We start from the raw sequence: 17,082 nt of genomic DNA, 5'->3' as shown, positions 1-17,082 counted from the left end.
CCATCCCTTTCAGAGGTAGAGGAAGTCACCACCATTCACAGATGTGAATATCTCCAATACAGCTTCTTCACACTAAAATGGACCTCAAAAGGTTATCTCGGAACCTCACAAACTGCCCCCCACCCCGCACCCTGCACTCACTCTTTCTAGCTTCTGCTTGTTCATCCCAGTGACAGCGAGCTCATTCCCCACGGAGGCAGCCCACTCCATTTGGAACAGCTCTGGCAGAGATAAAAAGTTCTTCCTCAGAAAAAAAAAAAAGTTCTTCCTCGGAAAAGAAAAAAGTTCTTCCTCGGAAAAAAAAAAGTTCTTCCTCGGACTGGTATGAAGACTATTTTCCTGGTGCTGGCACCACTGGTCTCCTTTCCAAGCAAGGCCACTTCCTCACCGCAGGACTGCCTTTCCCAGGAGGCAGAAATTGCCTTTCTCTTCTCCAAGTGCCCCCAATTCTTTCTCGTGTAACAGCTACTCCAGTGGTGCTCTGGTCGCTGTCACTGTGAATGGCCATCACCTCCTGAGAGCTTGCTTGGTGCCAGAACCAGCATCTGATCACCTAGTCTTTCCATCAACTCTTGAGGTCCGTATTGTTATCTCCATTGTATGGCTGAGCCAACCGAGCTCAGAGAGGCTCCGTAACTCCTCCAGGATCATGCAGTTAGTACAGTGCAGAGTTGGGGCCCAAACCCGGTCCTCTTGACCCCAAGGACCTTGTTTTAATCCCCATTCAGCTGTTTTTCAACTTGAGTTAGGATTTTACCCTTTCATGATTCTTGCCAGATTTGTACCATCTTAATTTTTTTTTAATAAACTCACTTTTTAAAACTTAGTGTTGTACTATATAATAATGAATAAAATCATGGGTTTCTGTACTAGTTATATTTTTTCTAATACACATTAAAATACTGAATTAAAATAAAATGTCTGAAGGGGGAAAAACTGTCGGCAGATCCCCTCCCAATAATCCTGTGTAACCCTCATCTTGTGGGTCACATGCCCCTCTGTGGAAGACACTCTGGTGGGCCTTCTCCTCCTGGGTTCATGGTGCTCCTTGCCTCCTGCCCTGCTCCCTCCTGGGGCCCCTACATCTGAGCAGCACACCAGGGTCATGACCAGCACAGAGGGAACAGGATAACACCTCCCTTGTTCTGGATGTCAGACTTCTGTCCACACAGTCAGGATCTAAACGTCACTTCTCTGCGTATCTCCATCCCTTCTCCATTCCTTCAAAGTGATGCTGAGTTCTCTCCACAAAACTCTGTCTACACAAATGATCTGTGAGGTCCCCAAGGCAGATCTTTGTCTTCCTTACACAGCACCCAGCACACAGTAGGTGCTTGATAATGGATATTGTAATGTAAGAGTGAATTTCTCTTTTTGGCATATCATGCACCACACTAAGCCGGCTGTACCCCATGCCCTCCATGTTCACCTGTGTTCATTCCCATCCTGGATTTGGACCCCTGCCCACAAGAGTGCCTATGTCTCCCCACTGGCTCCTGTTGGACAGTTTTCCCAAAGGGTGGGGAAGTGCCCATGAAGTCCCACATACCTCCAGTGTCCACCAGCCATCGGCTGCTGTTGCCTTTGGTGTCCTTGTCCTGAAGGAGGGCTACGACGTGGCCCCGAGGCAAAGTCAGGTCCAGAGTCCCAGACCCGCTGATGTTGCTTGTCACCTGGTACAGCTTTCCTGGGCCATACCTGCTCAGGAGAGCCTGCACCTGGTGTTCAGCCCCTGGAAGGAGTGGCTGGGAGAGAAAGGACAGAGACAGGCACAGGTGTTGGAGCTGGAGTGTTAAAGCTGGCGCCAATGTTGGCCCACGTGCTGACAGCTAGGAGTCCTGGGCCAAGCCCACCTCTGCTGCCCATCGGTCCATCCCAGTCGGGGCAACCGTCTCCTCACTAATAGATGGCTGGATCAGATGAGAAACACATGCTCTTAGTATCCAAAGGCATTTCAGAAGAAACTTCTAACTTAACTTCTAAAATCCTTCTCTGGTCTAAACTTCTTGGGTTTTCTAAACTCCTAAGGCAGTTTCTGAGTCTCTCCATTACAGAACTCCAGGACTGGGGCCTCAATTCTGCCCATAGCATCAAGCTAAGCTGCCCCACAGGAAAATGCCTTACACATGTCTTTTAACCCCAATGAGCAAAACTATGAGCTTCACGTGGGCACCAGGCCTTACTCGCCTGGCATCTTAAACAGCCAGCACAGGGCCAGCACATGTAGACACATGTGTGAACAAAGAAAATGTGGTTTTTTATTCCATGCGTTTTGAGTCCACAAGTATTTATTGAGCTCCCTACCATGTACAAGGCATGGTAAGCCTTGTGAATGGCATAGCAGAAACAGTTTTTCCCCGATGGAAATTGCCATCTAGTTGAAGAGAATGATTCAGTGCATTTTCAGAGCATCCAAAAATCTCCTGGCACTGCCTTTGTTTTTTCATTCACTGTTTCCAGCAAAAGTATCAACAAGAAGGGACTCAGGCGATGGTCCCCTCTTTGTAAAACAAAGAAGAAATTTAAAATGTTGGATATAGATTTATTATATATTCTCTCTCGCTAGATATATATGGATAGATATATATTCATCATAGTCTATATGATTATTTCCAGGTGGAGAGGTGCTGGGTGTAGGCAGGTAGGCAGAGGTGCCCTTCAGGGACATTTGGGCATGGACTCTGCCATTACCCCTACCTCCAATAGGTTCCTGAATCAGGATCAAGAACCAGGAGAACTCCAGTTTTCTAAACAGGCCCTCAAATGGAAGTGTAGAGACAGGGTAGCTCTTTTTCAGAATGGTGGTGTTAACACGAGTATGGAATAGCAAACGTTTGCCTTCTTTCTCAAGTCTCTGCCCCTACCTGTGCAGAGAACAGCAGTGCTCCCTGGAGGGACCGGGAGGCCTATAAAGATCTCACTGGGACTCTCCTGTCCTGGGTGGCCACCTCACTCCTCTGGGTTCTGTAAGCGTAGCCAAATAAGTCAAGAATTTATAGGAGGGTGTGTGCATGTTGCAGGGGTGGGTGAGAGAAGGTGGGGAGGGTGGGGCTGGGGGGGGGTTTCCTCTCTTCCTACCAACACACCAGGACTATGATGTTCCCATTTGTTTATTTTTTCTGTATCTTCTTCTTTTTTTTTTTTTCTGCAATCAGCATGGATTGCTTTTCCAATAAGAAAAATGTTATTTTGTCTTAAGTAGAAAAAGATAGAAGTTTCCATGACTCATCTGAGTGGCTGCTCTCTTCTTGATTTTCTGCACCCTTCCTCTCCCCAAGCTGCAGAGCCCATGCGGCAGCCCTGATGAGTCCTCTGCTGGGGCATCTCAGGGTGGGCGAGGAAGCGGGGATAGCTGTGGCCCCAGGAGGAGTCAGCCCCACTTGAAGTGCACATATACCTCTGATGGTCTTTGATGTCCTCTGTGCTCTGGCCAGGTGCAAAGCCCACCTGTATCTGTCCAGCTCTGCTGGGCTCCTTTACTGCCCCCCTGTGTCTCTGGGGCTCCTTCTCCCTTCTGGGGAATCTTGGAGCTGTCTCCTGACCCTTCACTTCACATCTCACATGTGACTAAATACAGTTTGTTTTCTCAAACCAGGTTTCATGATGCTCTGGGAGCCCGTGCTCCCTTCAGCTACTTCAGTTACTTTTCAAATATACTAAAAGTAACTACACAATATTTTATATATTCTTGAAGAATTCTTCAAGTGGACTGCAAGATACCCTTTTGTTATATTTTAGAGAAAAATGCTTTACCAAAAAAAAGACTTTGGCTGGCCGAAGTTTTGTAAACCACAATGCAGCTGAGACACTGTCTTTTGCAATTAAAAATTCCACAGCAAAAAGAAATTTTAAATGACTTCTTATTCAAATTTTTTATTCATCCTGAATGCTGGTATTTGAAGCAGTTCCATGAGAAGGTGGTGAGGAAACAGTAAATTTTGAGAAAAATTTGAAGCTCCAAGTTTCAGGCTGTAAATGCCACTTAGCCATTATGATGTCTAATTTCACCTAAGAGTAAAATGTTTGCGTTTTCCTCTTCCTGACCTGCTCTTATGCTTACTGGCCATGAACAGTGTGTGTGTGTGTGTGTGTGTGTGTGTGTGTGTGTGTGTGTGTGTGTGTGTGTGTGTGTGTGTGTGTGTGTGTGTGTGTGTGTGTGTGTGTGTGTGTGTGTGTGTGTGTGTGTGTGTGTGTGTGTGTGTGTGTGCGCGCATGCACTCTTATGCTCACTGGCCATGAAGAGCGTATGTGTGTGTGTGTGTGTGTGTGTGTGTGTGTGTGTGTGTGTGTGTATGCGCTCTTATGCTTACTGGCCATGAGGAGCGTATGTGTGTGCACTGTGTGTGCACACGCGCGCTCTTATGCTTACTGGTCATGAAGAGCATGTGTGTGTGTGTGTGTGTGTGTGCGCGCGCACACGCGTGCTCTTATGCTTACTGGCCATGAAGAGCACGCGCGCACGTGTGTGTGTGTGTGTGCGCTCTTATGCTTACTGGCCATGAAGAGCGTGTGTGTGTGTGTGTGTGTGTGTGTGTGTGTGTGTGTGTGTATGTATGAGATTCCCACCTGACCCCCACCCCCAGCTCACAGAGAAAGGAGAGGGGGAGGAACACTGGGACAAGAAAAGGGAAAGGAAATAGGGGATTGACCTCACTCCACTGGCAGGTGAAGGACTGGATAGTCTTTGCAGGGGAAGGAGGGACACTTACTTGTGTGGTGGGAGGTGGCAGCACTTTCTCGAAGTTCTCTTGAAAGGCGTGAAGCTGATGACTGGTCTGGCCCAGTGCATCCTCCACCAGCTTCCTGAAGGCTGGATCAGAGAGGTGGTGGTGGGGAAGCTAGGTGGGGACAGACACTGTCATCAGAGCCCTCCTTGGGAGAGAGGGGACAGGGAGACCCTGACAGCCATACTCCAGCCCTAGATGTGTTAGGATGGCCCTTTATGTCTTGGTCAGCTGTTGTTTTGGCCTGGCTACTGCCCCACCTTCCTTTAAGGAAGTGTCCTTCTCTGGGGGTCCAGCGGTATTGCCCCTCCTGGTGCCTGACCACAGGACTGGCCGTCATGGCATCCCTTTTCCTAAGCACTGTGATCGGTCAGGGAGTAGACAGTGGAGCAGAGCAAGGCCAATTGGAAACCACCCATCAGATTTTTTTTTAATTTTTTAATTTATTTTTTACTTTTTCATTTTCATTTTATTTTTTACAGTAGGTCCTTGTTGGTTATCTATTTTAAATATAGCAGTGTGTACATGTCAATCCCTAACTCCCACTCCCATCAGATTTAGTACATGAAGACTGAGAATGAGAGGGTGACTCTTAGATTCTGAGATGTAAAGGTAAACGCTTAGAGCTGTTGGGAGCCACTCTCTCCAACGTTGCAGAAAAGGCCTGCTTGACAATAAAGCCAACCCAGAGAGGGAAACAGCCAGGAGACGAAGTGAAAGTCAGAGCTTCGACAACACTGACTGCAGCTAGGCAACACTGACTGCAGCTGGGCCCGAGGCTTGATCCCCTCCTTGGCCTCCCAGTTATACAGGTCTTTATGCCTGAGCTGGTTTGGAACCCGAGGAGCTCTGAATGATGGTGCATCCCGGGACCTTGGCCCTGTTGGTCATCTCCTGCATTCTCATCAGACAGCCTAGGAGTGACCAGGGCCCCACAGCTAACAGAGACATGTCCTCTCTGCTGGTCACCAAAATCACCACGCTTCATTCTAGCTCAGAGACTTTCCCCTACCCCCAGGATGAAGACAGATTGAGGTTCTACCATGTGGACCTTTCCCAGGCTCCACAGGACTGTCCAGGTGAATGGGCCATGTGACACACATAGGAAGCTGGCATCAATCATTGACAGGCCCTAAGATTCTGTTTTACAGGATCAATCAAGAAATGTCCTCTTTCTGGGACTTCCCCGGCGGTCCAGAGTTTAAGACTCAGTGCTCCCAATGCAGGGGGCACGGGTTCGATCCCTGGTTGGGGAACTAAGACCCCGCATGCTACATGGCGCAGCCCCACCCCATCCCCCAAAAGAAAGAAAAAAAAAAAAAAGAAATGCCCTCTTTCTGCTCTTATGAAGTTGACTTCCCCTGGACAGAAAACTAGAGGATGAGAGAAGAATGAAAAGATCATCTAATCAAATTTACCCTCTGCCTTCAGGAAAGAGCAATGCTTCTTTTTGCAGATGGTTCAGGCTTAATTCAAAAAGAGTGTCTGAGACAGAACTCTGTACTAAATGCTATGAGGGCCAAAAAGAAGAAAAGCTCAATGAGGGGAACTGGCTTCATCCATCAGGCCAGCAGGAGGCAGGCTCTGATAAGTGCTTAGCAGAAGCACATCCTAAGGGCTGCTGGGGTACAGAGGATGGGAAGGTGGGTTCTCCCACCTGGAGGAGGGGGATTCTGAGAGCTTCATGGAGAGATTCATTCGTCACATATTTGGGCAGGCCCCACCATAGGCCAGGCACTGCGAAAGGCATGGGGGCAACAGGGAGGGACATTCCAGGCTGAAGAAGGAGTCTGTGCAAAGGGACCGTGGTCACACTCAGAAGTGGTGCACTGGAAGTGGAGGCTGCAGATGCAGAGGGGGACTATGGGCTGTAAAGGTAGTGATGGGGGTGGGTGGCAAATTTTAGAGGAATTTTTATGCAACAGATTGGATGGGGAAAGCTGAGCTGGGGCACATGAAGCACAGGAGACAGCATGCGGTATGAGCAGTACCGAAATTCCTCCAGAGCTTAGATCCACAGGCCATTAAGCTCTGATGTTGATATCAGAGAGAGATTTCTTTCCTATACCAACCCAATCTTCAAAATTCTAAAATCAAAGTTTGCACTTGGAGATTTGTCTAAACCTCTTTGTGACCTATTTATGCTTTCAGCAGACAGCTCCTTTTACAGGCTGTCAGGCGCTATGGTTCAGAGCCCAGGCTCTGAAGTTGAACTGCCAGGATTCAAACTGAGCTATTAGCTGTGTGCCTTTGGGCAAGCTGCTTAACCTCTGTGCCCGGGCTTCCTTTTGAAACGAGAATAATAATAATACCTATTCTGTAGGGTTATTGTGAGGATTAAGTGAAACAATACATGGAAAGTGTTCCAAACAGATGTACCATAAGGGCTCACAAGGAGGCAGCTGCTAGAAGTAGTAACAGTGGCAGGAGCACAGCTTGAGACATTTACTCCTGACTGTGTAGAAAGGACCCTGTCTTCTCTGTTACCTACTTCTTTTTGTTTTGTTTTGTTTTGGCTGCATTTGGTCTCCATTGCTGTGCACAGGCTTTCTCTAGTTGCGACGAGCGGGGGCTACTCTTCGCTGCAGTGTGCAGGCTTCTCATTGTGGTGGCTTCTCTTGTTGTGGAGCACGGGCTCCAAGCGCACAGGCTTCAGTAGTTGTGGCACGTGGGCTCAGCAATTGTGGCTCACAGGCTCTAGAGCGCAAGCTCAGTAGTTGTGGCACACGGGCTTAGTTGCTCCGCGGCATGTGGTATTCTCCTGGACCAGGGCTTGAACCCGTGTCCCCTGCATTGGCAGGCAGATTCTTAACGACTGCACCATCAGGGAAGTCTCGTCTGTTACCTACTTCTAATACACTCCAGGGAGTGGCCCCAAGGCCTGTATTTTCCCAGCAGAGTCTCCTGTGCTTCTGAGTCCCAGAGCCTGAGAGTGGCCTGGAGTCCCAGTTCCACCCTTGCTTTCATGATTTGACTCTATTAATGGAGGGAGAACAGGCATAAGAGAGATCCAGAAGGTCCCCACAACCTCCTCCTAAGCACCTGTTGGAAGGCCCAGACCAGCCCCTGCAAACAGCTGGCTGAAGGGGCGACCAGGCCCTGCCTGGCTATACCCCAGGCGCACCCCAGTCCCAGAGGCCTTACCTGGGCCAAACTGCCCTCTGCTCTCTGCAGCACTTGCTTTGCAAGGTCCCTCTGGAGGGTCACAAATGTGCACAGGATCTGGCCCAGCCACCGCACAGCCAGCTGCTTAAACTGTGGGAGCTCAGCCACTAGCAGGGAGTTGAGTGCCTCGTACATGTGCCGGGCCGCCTCTTCCTCATAGGTCATGCTGCCCACCTCCAACAGCTTCTCTTCCACCCTCTCAAAGTCCAGTAGTTTGTCCAGACGCTTCTTGATCAGATTCTGAGGGCCGGCCAAGGCTTTGGCCAGGCTGCACAATGGCTGCCACACCAGGGCTTCCAGCCGCTGCTTCTGTGGGGAGAAGTGAACTTGGGAGTTGAGGAAGGAGGTGGCAGAGGGCGGGGCACAGGGAGAAGGGGCTTTGGATGTGGCAGGACTGGGCTCCAGTCCCACCCTCACTGACCAGCTGTGACCTCTAGCACGACATCCAACCTTTCTGGGCCTCAATGTGCCCATCTGAAAAATAGGGACAATGTATGTAACAAGCAGAGTGCCTAGCACAGAATAAGTATTCAATATATATGTCACTTCTTAATACGGTTACTGTGCACAGATGCTGAAAAATTTTGTATGGAATGGTGGTCAAAAGCATAGTTCTTGGGGCACAGATCCTTGCCATTGACCATCTGAATAACCTGGGAGGTCACCCTCTCTGAGCCTCAAGCTCTCATATGCAGAATGGAGCTATTAATAGTATCTACCCTGTAAGCTGTGTTGTGAGGATTAAATGAGGGAAAGAATGTAGAGTTTAGCACAGTGCTTGGCAGATAACAAGGGTCAGTAAACACTAGCTGGGGCTATTTTCATCAGGAAAATGCACTAATAATAATCTCTGCCCTGCTGACTACCCAGGACTGTTATGGATGTGACAGTCGTGGAAAAGGCCTGGCTTCTAAATATTATTCTTATAGGCTCTGCCACCTGCCTAAAAAAAGAAAGGAGAAGTTCCGCTCACAAACTCAGGGAAGGCCTGGAGCTGCAGGTCTCTTGCCAGGTAACAGTACTGTACCACAGGCCCCCCAGGGATGTCCAGATCATATTCCTGGGGCCGGAAGCGGAGGAAAGCCTAGATGGGATCAAATGAGAGAGCCAATTATGTCCCGTCGTCACCATCTCACACCTGAATCCCCCTCCACCACAGACCGGAAGAAGTGCCCAGGCTGTCTGCACACCCTCCCTGTGTCTGCACACAGCCTATTCTATCCTTGCACAACTTAGGTGATTAGAAAGTTCCTCCTTAGACTGAGCCAACATCTTTCTCCCTATTCAGTGCTGCCTCAACTTCACACATTTACATATCTCCTTTGTGATTTTTTTTGCCATGTCCATGTTCCTCGAGTTCTATTAATATTTTTCCTTAAACGAAATTGGGTCATTTGTAGAGACGGGGATGGATCCAGAGACTGTCATACAGAGTGAAGTAAGTCAGAAAGAGAAAAACAAATATCGTATATTAACATATATGTGGAACCTAGAAAAATGGTACAGATGAACCAGTTTGCAGGGCAGAAACAGAGACACAGATGTAGAGAACAAACGTATGGACACCAAGGGGGGAAAGTGGTGGGGGTGGTGGTGTGATGAATTGGGAGATTGGGATTGACATGTATACGCTAATAGGTATAAAATAGATAACTAATAAGAACCTGCTGTATAAAAAAATAAAATAAAATTCAAAAAAATATTTTTCCTTAAATCAACCTAGCATCCCTATTTAAATCAATGCATTAAAAAAAACCACCTTATGGGGAATTACCTGGTGGTTCAGTGGTTAGGACTTCATGCTTTCACTGCCAAGGGCCTGGGTTCAATCCCTGGTTGGGAAACTAAGATCCTGCAAGCCGCATGGCACGGCCAAAAAAAAAAACCACCTTATGATACTCCCATAAAGGGAAAGCCAGTAATAATTGCCATAAATAAGCATGTAAGAATAACTGCTATAAAAACAATGCTATTAAGTTCTGTCTGGGCGTGATGGCCTGATGAAGGTTTCCAGCCGGAGACTTGTTCTGCCTGTTTATTTAAGACATGTCAGAAAAAGAGGCTTTTCCTGGACTCTGAGGATTAAAAGAGAGAGTCATTTTCTCACTGTGGGATTCCATGTCAACACTGTATCCGTCGTGTAAGTCCTGCATTTACGGAAATACAGCCTTAATGCTTCCAAATATCTGTTCTACTCTGCAAAGCCAGATGTGTCTCTCATGGGCCTCTGGTTTCTCTCTTTCAGGGCCCCTCCATTCTTTCTCTGAGGGCCTTCCTCTTCTGCCTCACTGTGCTGTCCAGACTTTCCTCTGGGGGGCCCAAGATGGAGCAGGAACAAGCAGGGAACGTGCCCCACAGTGAGGAACGTAGAACTACAACCTCCCTCCTTCTACATACTTTCAATAATGCCACCCCAAATCCTATTATCCAAAGAGTCTGTTATCATCTGACTGAGCTGGTTTGTGCAAATGGACGTGATTGAGAACAAAACCATGCAAAAGGGACAGAGTGGATGGAATGAGTCAGCATCCATGACAAGAATGAAGGGGGAATTTTGGTGAAAGGAAAGTGATGTGCTGGATGGGAATGCAAACTAGTGTCCCTGTGGGCTGAATGTGGTTTGCAGAAATATATTTTCTTGGGCCCACATAACATTTAAATTCTTAGTTAATTAGCTGCTCACATGAACACATGGTGAGATTTCACCTAAAGGTCTGAATTTCCAGTTTTCTTCTTCCTTAAAATCAGAAGAACTGGCAGCACTGGGTCCACATTCCCACACAGTAACAACTCCTGTGAGCCAAGGAATACCTCACCCCTTTCATTTTATCCATTCATGCATTTATTTGGTCATTCACACTCCAACTATTACTACATACTGAACTCTACCAAAAAAGTCTCATAAATAGACAATAGGCCTTATACACCTGCACACTTCAGTCAACAATATTACCTGCCTGCTCCCTTTGAGCACCTGTGTTTGTCACCCCTGCTCTCCCTCCAGAGGGCTCTGATTCCAGTGAATTCTGACCCTACCCAGTGAGAACACGCCCCGCTGAGAACTCAATGAACTCAGAAGGTGCCCCAGTCAGATGACCTGTGGGCTGAGGACTGCTTGCGAACGGCCCCTCTTCTGGCCTCCAGCCAGCAACTGTATGACCTCTTCCATTTGGTTCCTGAAGTTGGTGTCTTTGTCAGCTTGTTCAATGGGCCCTGCATGACTCCTACCCAGGGATCCCAGCCCCGCCCCACCCTACCCTTTATTAACCACAGGATCCTCACCTCCAAATTATCCAGGTACACAGCCACATTGTTCTTCAGCTCAGTCACACACAGCGACACCCAGTGGAAACTCTCTTCTAAGTCATCAAATTCCTTGTCTTCTGTCTGAGAGTAAAGTTATGCTTATGAGGGCCAAGAACATCCACATGGGGCCAGTGTACACCCATTTCCCAAGTCCTTACCAGGGACCACCTTTCCACAGACCCACCCCTCAGAGCCAGTTCCTCCAGCCCCAAAACTGAGTGGGACAATTAGAGGCAGTAAGTACAGCTTGGTGGTTCTGTATTCAGACAATGGAATCAGACACAAGAGCCTGTGAGTCCTGGTTCACTTGCTTCCTGGTTGTGTGAACTTAGACAAGTGTTTTACTCTCTTTGAGCCTGTTTCCTCATCTGCAATATGGGAATAGTATGAACTTACTTCATTGTGTGGATCCATTAATGCCTGGTTCAGAGTAAGTACTCAATCCACCTGAGCTGCTACTAGTACCTATTCAAGGCTGATTCCTTGCCAAGACCCAGACATCTCCTATTTGTATCAAGAGGCCCCAGAGAAAGAGCAGCACAAGATGCAGAGGAGAAAGCCCCACCCTGGCTCTCCAGAATCAAGTGGCGGCCCCTACTCTGCCTCGTCCTGGCTATGCATGCTGGAAGTTCACTCCCTCAGCCTCAGTTTCCTCATCTCCAAAAGGAGTCTAAGACCCCGCACTGCACAGTCTTGCCCCTTGGGATGGCTGGGATACCACCCTTCCTCCTGTCCGTGCTCACCTTGGGTACGAGCCCCGCCTCCTGCTTCAGCAGCTGGCCCAGCCGGGTGGTCTTCTTGGAAAGGGTGTGCATATTGATGCGGGCCAATCGCTCCCGGAGGCTCAGATGCTCCACCTTGGTGTACTTGGAGGCTGCACCAACAGAAGAGAAGGAGGGCACAGGAACCAGAGCTGACCCGGGAAACCAAGAGCCCCTGACATACCTGGCAAGGCATCTCTTGGGCCCTCTTCTCAAATGTCAGAGTCACACCCATTAGAATGGTGAATCTCAGAGGAAAAGCGCAGGGCTCAGAGCCCTCACTCTGATGTGAGCACCCTGACTGAAGAGCTTCCTGCCTGTTTGACTTCTTAGGCCTCAGTTTCCTCATCTGTAAATGAGGCTAGCCACCTCACAGGATTGCTAGGAGATCACATAAGATGATAGGTCTGGAGCAAATGACTTAAGCTCTCATTTTACCCAACTGTGAAATGGGGCTAACATTGCCAACCTCAGGGCTATCGTAAGGATCAAACAAGATAATGAGTGAAAAAAACATGTCATAGTTAGCCTTTCGTACACATTAGCTAAATTATCATTACTATACGGTCTGAGTTGTGCAACTGAGCTTTTCATCTACTTGGGACACTGCTTCACTTTCCAGACCTTTCTGTTTTAACAACTTCAGAGGCAGCAACCTCCCCACTTTCTCCTCTTACCCTCATCCCTGATAAATACACAGCTCTTTGCCTCCCCAGTATTCATTTCTGCTTAGTATAGCAGACATGTGGTTTAGATAAGATTGATTCCACTTTAGTTCAAGGGGTGGGTGCTGACTGTTATAAGCCAATTCACATAATCCCCCCATCCCCTGCCACAGTGATAGGTTCAAAGAAGGGCACATAACCCAGGCTGAAGCCAATCAGTTCATGGCATTCCCCTAACCATGGCAACTGGTTCAGGGTGAGCATATGACTCGAATGAGTCCTATCAGAGTGAAACTCCAATTTAGTTTTTACAGCTAAGGGGAGAAAGGGCCCATCTTATCCTGGAGAATGTGGTGTGCAGATGTGAGTCTTAGGACAGCAATAGCCCTTTACTATTATGAGGGAGGCCAGCCTGAAAAGGAAGGTGACACATAGTAAAGGCCAGAGACAAGAGAATTGCAGGGAAATGATGCCAGCATCCTGATCAAACCCTACTTAAAGCCCACATTACTTCTGGACTTGTGGGTTACATGAGCTACTGTATTCCCTTTACTGGTGAAGCCAGTTTGAGATGAGTTTTTTGTAACTAGAAGCATTCTCACTCATGTATCGCCTAAATGCCCCCAGTCCTTACCCACTTCTTTGCGCCTCTTGTACTCATTGATGTTGGTGACCACGTCCTGGAGGGCAGAGGTAGCCCTCTGAAGGACAGGGTAGGCACTGGCATCAGGGAGTGTGTTCTCCAGAATTTTCTGCAGCAGCAATGGGTATTTGGTAATCCTCTGCAAAGGAATTACCAGCAAGAAACTGAGGCCTGAGGATCCAGCTTGAGGCCTGAGGGAGAAGGCTGGTGTTAGGTAGGTCAAGTCCACCCTTGGGGGCACCAAGGGGCCTGGGCTCTAGTCCCAGCTCTGCCATTTAACTCACTGTGTGATCTCAGGCAAGTCACCCTCCTTCTGTGGTCCTGTTTCCTCATCTGTAATCTGTGAGGTCTATATGTTAGATGGGTGCTTCTAGTTCTCACTTTACCCTTTTCTGGGCCTTGGTTCCCCATCTGTACTAAATTTAATGGTCAGTTCTCTGCCCTCAGCTTACTCAGTCTCTCAACAGCAGGCACAGCTGACCACTCCCTCTTTCTTGAAACACTTTCTTCTTTTGGCCCCAGAGACACTCTTCGTCCTGCTTCTCTCACTCCACAGGCCACTCTCTTGGCCTCCTCTGCTGGCTTCTCTCCAATGCTAGAGTGCCTGGGGCCTCCTCTCCTCCTTCTCTCTCCACTCACTCTCTTACTGACCTCATTTAGTCCTATGGCTTTAAACACATCCCAAACCCATATCTCCACTTCCTACTTCTGTCCAGAGCTCCAGACACACACGGTCAACTGCCTACTTGAAATCTCCACTTGGATATGTCTCAAGCACAACTCCATCTGTTGGACATGCACAGAATATTTCATTTAATAAAATGGTTCTGCTGCTTTAAAAAAGAAGAGCTTTTAAAATCACAGGAACTTGGGAATTCCCTGGCAGTCCACTGCCGTGGGCCCACCCAGATTTGATCCCTGGTGGGGGAACTAAGATCCCGCAAGCTGTGCAGCATGGCCCACCCCCCCAAAAAAAGTTTTTTAAAATTTAAATCATAGGAACTTAATGTTTAGAGATGTATTTAAGGGTAAAAAGTCGTAATTATCTGTAATTTCCTGTAAAGTATATAGCATAAAATTAGATACAGCAAACAGCAGTCATTAATACTTGTTAATTTCAGGTGGTGGGTGTGTGAGTGTTCATTACATTATTCTATTTTTCTATAAGTTTGAAATTTTTCATTTAAAAAAGTAAAATATAAAACAAAACACAGGAACTGATAGTGTCAAGGTCCCTTCCAGATACACCATTTGATGCATAGATGATTATTTCTAGTCCCCTTCCTGATGATGTCTGGAAGTTGCAGAAAGAGTGCCCAAGTCAACAGCATCTGGGACAAGGCTCCAACAGTCTTTCCTTGATCATGACCAGTAGCCCTCAGACCCACCTTCTGAGAAACCCACAAGGTTTTCAAACCACAATGTCTAAGCATGCCTCCTCCACGAAGACTCACAAATGTTTCTCATGACTATTATCTGGCCTCCTCTCCACGGTACCCTTGCCTCTTGCTCTTCTTCCTATGGAAAAATCTCTAGATCAAATGTCCAGGAAAGATCAGCCATGAGGCTAGGAACAGACAGAGCAGATGGGGGGCCCTCCATTAGTTGCAGGGGGTTGGGATGCAGGGGTGGGATTACCTGTCAGGACATGCCTATGCTGACCATCTGCTCTCACCAAGGGTTGCCTAGTGCTTGGCTGACTGTGGGCAGGAGAGGTGGAAACAGTGGCCAGATATTTGCAAAACTCTGTCCTCTGGGCTTACTTTCCATGGGAAAGGGACAACTGTCACCTTACAAATCAGAGGTGACAGAGGGGAGGGGCGTCTTCAAAGAGATGATTACATCTCTTCTCCACAACCATCAAGGAGTAACTACAGAATTACAGCTGCCTCTTAATTTACAGCCTTTCTAAGGTAAGTCGAAGAAAACTCTTTATGCCGCCTTTCAGATAGGCAACAAAAATTGAAAGGCTCACCCAGAGTTGGGTGAGTGTGGGGAAACCAGCCCTCTTACATTCTCTTGGTGGGAGTATCAGTTGGGGGGATCTTTTTATTTTATTTTATTTTTTAAATTTATTTATTTATTCATTTTTGGCTGCGTTGGGTCTTTGTTGCTGCACATGGGCTTTCTCTAGTTGCAGCGAGCGGGGGCTACTCTTCGATGTAGTGCACGGGCTTCTCATTGCAGTGGCTTCTCTTGTTGTGGAGCACAGGCTCTAGGCACGCAGGCTCTAGAGCGCAGGCTCAGTAGTTATGGCTCACGGGCTTAGTTGCTCTGCGACACGTGGGATCTTCCCAGACCAGGGCTCGAACCTGTGTCCCCTGCATTGACAGGTGGATTCTTAACCACTGTGCCACCAGGGGAATCTCTGGTGGGATCTTTTTAGAGAGCAGTTTGGCAATTTGTGAAATGTACAAACCCTTTATTCCCTCAATCCTACTACAGAAATCTACCCAGAAATATCAACTCAAGGACTTCCCTGGTGGCACAGTGGTTAAGAATCCGCCTGCCAATGCAGGGGACACAGGTTCAAGCCCTGGTCTGGGAAGATCCCACATGTCACGGAGCAACTAAGCCCGTGCGCAACAACTGCTGAGCCTGTGCTCTAGAGCCTGCGAGCCACAACTACTGAGCCCTCACACCACAACTACTGAAGTCCGTGCACCTAGAGCCCGTGCTCCACAACAAGAGAAGCCACCGCACTGAGTAGCCCGCGCACCGCAAGGAAGAGCAGCCCCCGCTCGCTGCAACTAGAGAAAGCCCACGTACAGCAACAAAGACCCAACACAGCCAAAAATAAAATATAAAAAAAAGAAATATCAACTCAAGTGAGCATGGATAAAGGTAGAAGTTATTCAGCAACTCTATTTATGACAGTAAAATTTCAGAAACAATCCAAATATACACCAATAGGGAATGGTTAAATAGACCACAGACTATGAGCTACCCTGGGAAGGAACTCTATGCAGTCATTAAAAAGAACATGGTAGAGCAATTCATACTGTCCTGAAAAGATATTTATTCATGGCCATGATTAGGTGAAAAAGCAAGTTCTAGAAAAGCATGTAGAGTAGGAGCCCCTTAAAAAATTCATTCATTCATTCACTCATCCTATCTATCTATCCATCCATCTATCCATCCATCCAACAGCTAGATGTTCCCATGGAAAGTCTATTTCCTGTCTGTCTGTCTGTCTGTAAATATACAGAATAGAGTTCGGATGGAAAATGTTTACTAGGGGGAGGGATGGGGAAACGGGAGACCGAAGGGGAATGGACTTTTTACTTTATATACCTGTGTATTGTTTGAAATTTCTTTTTTCAATAACCACATGTTACTTTTAAATTTAAAACAAATTAAAAATGCCAGTAAAGGAAAACATGTCATCTACCTTTTCCAAACACTCTGCCTCAGTTGTGGAACTGCAGGTGCTTTGTGCCGGACTGATCCACCTCTCTAAGCAGCCTCCTCCCCCTGAAAACTGTGCCACTAGAACGGTCTCCCTAAGGCAGAGCTTCCTGCCGGCTACAAGGGCAAGCCTTGAGTCCCTTGGCCCCCAGGTGGGAAGCGCTGCCTTAAAAGACAGGATAAACTGGGAGTTCCCTGGTGGCCTAGTGGTTAGGATTCTGGGCTTTCATTGCCATGGCCCAGGTTCAATCCCTGGTCAGGGAACTGAGATTCCCACAAGCTGTGCAAAGACTCCACGCTTCCACTGCAGGGGGCGAGCGTTCCATCCCTGGTCAGGAAAGTTCCGCATGCCACACGGTAAGGCCAAAAACAAAGTGGGGGGCTGGGGGAAAGAGAGACAGGATAAACTA

At 47.8% G+C, this 17,082-nt stretch overlaps 1 protein-coding gene across 9 annotated transcripts in view; it reads right to left on the bottom strand.

Annotated features, from left to right (window-relative positions):
• The window catches only part of ARHGEF37 (Rho guanine nucleotide exchange factor 37), a 110,148-nt gene that overhangs the window by 37,939 nt on the left and 55,127 nt on the right, over positions 1–17,082 (bottom strand). For all 9 annotated transcript variants that reach the window (XM_060143957.1, XM_060143951.1, XM_060143952.1 and 6 more), the window contains 7 exons: positions 13,256–13,455; positions 11,939–12,069; positions 11,172–11,276; positions 8,863–8,973; positions 7,869–8,198; positions 4,710–4,838; positions 1,550–1,745 (listed from right to left, as the gene is read on the bottom strand). In XM_060143957.1, coding sequence (XP_059999940.1) covers positions 1,550–1,745; positions 4,710–4,838; positions 7,869–8,198; positions 8,863–8,973; positions 11,172–11,276; positions 11,939–12,069; positions 13,256–13,455 — 1,202 coding nt within the window. The remainder of the gene's footprint in view (positions 1–1,549; positions 1,746–4,709; positions 4,839–7,868; positions 8,199–8,862; positions 8,974–11,171; positions 11,277–11,938; positions 12,070–13,255; positions 13,456–17,082) is intronic.

The sequence above is a fragment of the Lagenorhynchus albirostris genome, chromosome 3, assembly GCF_949774975.1.
Source record: "Lagenorhynchus albirostris chromosome 3, mLagAlb1.1, whole genome shotgun sequence".
Lineage (NCBI taxonomy): Eukaryota > Metazoa > Chordata > Mammalia > Artiodactyla > Delphinidae > Lagenorhynchus > Lagenorhynchus albirostris.
Note: the sequence above shows the minus strand (reverse complement) of the source record. Positions and strands in the feature narration are given on the sequence as shown.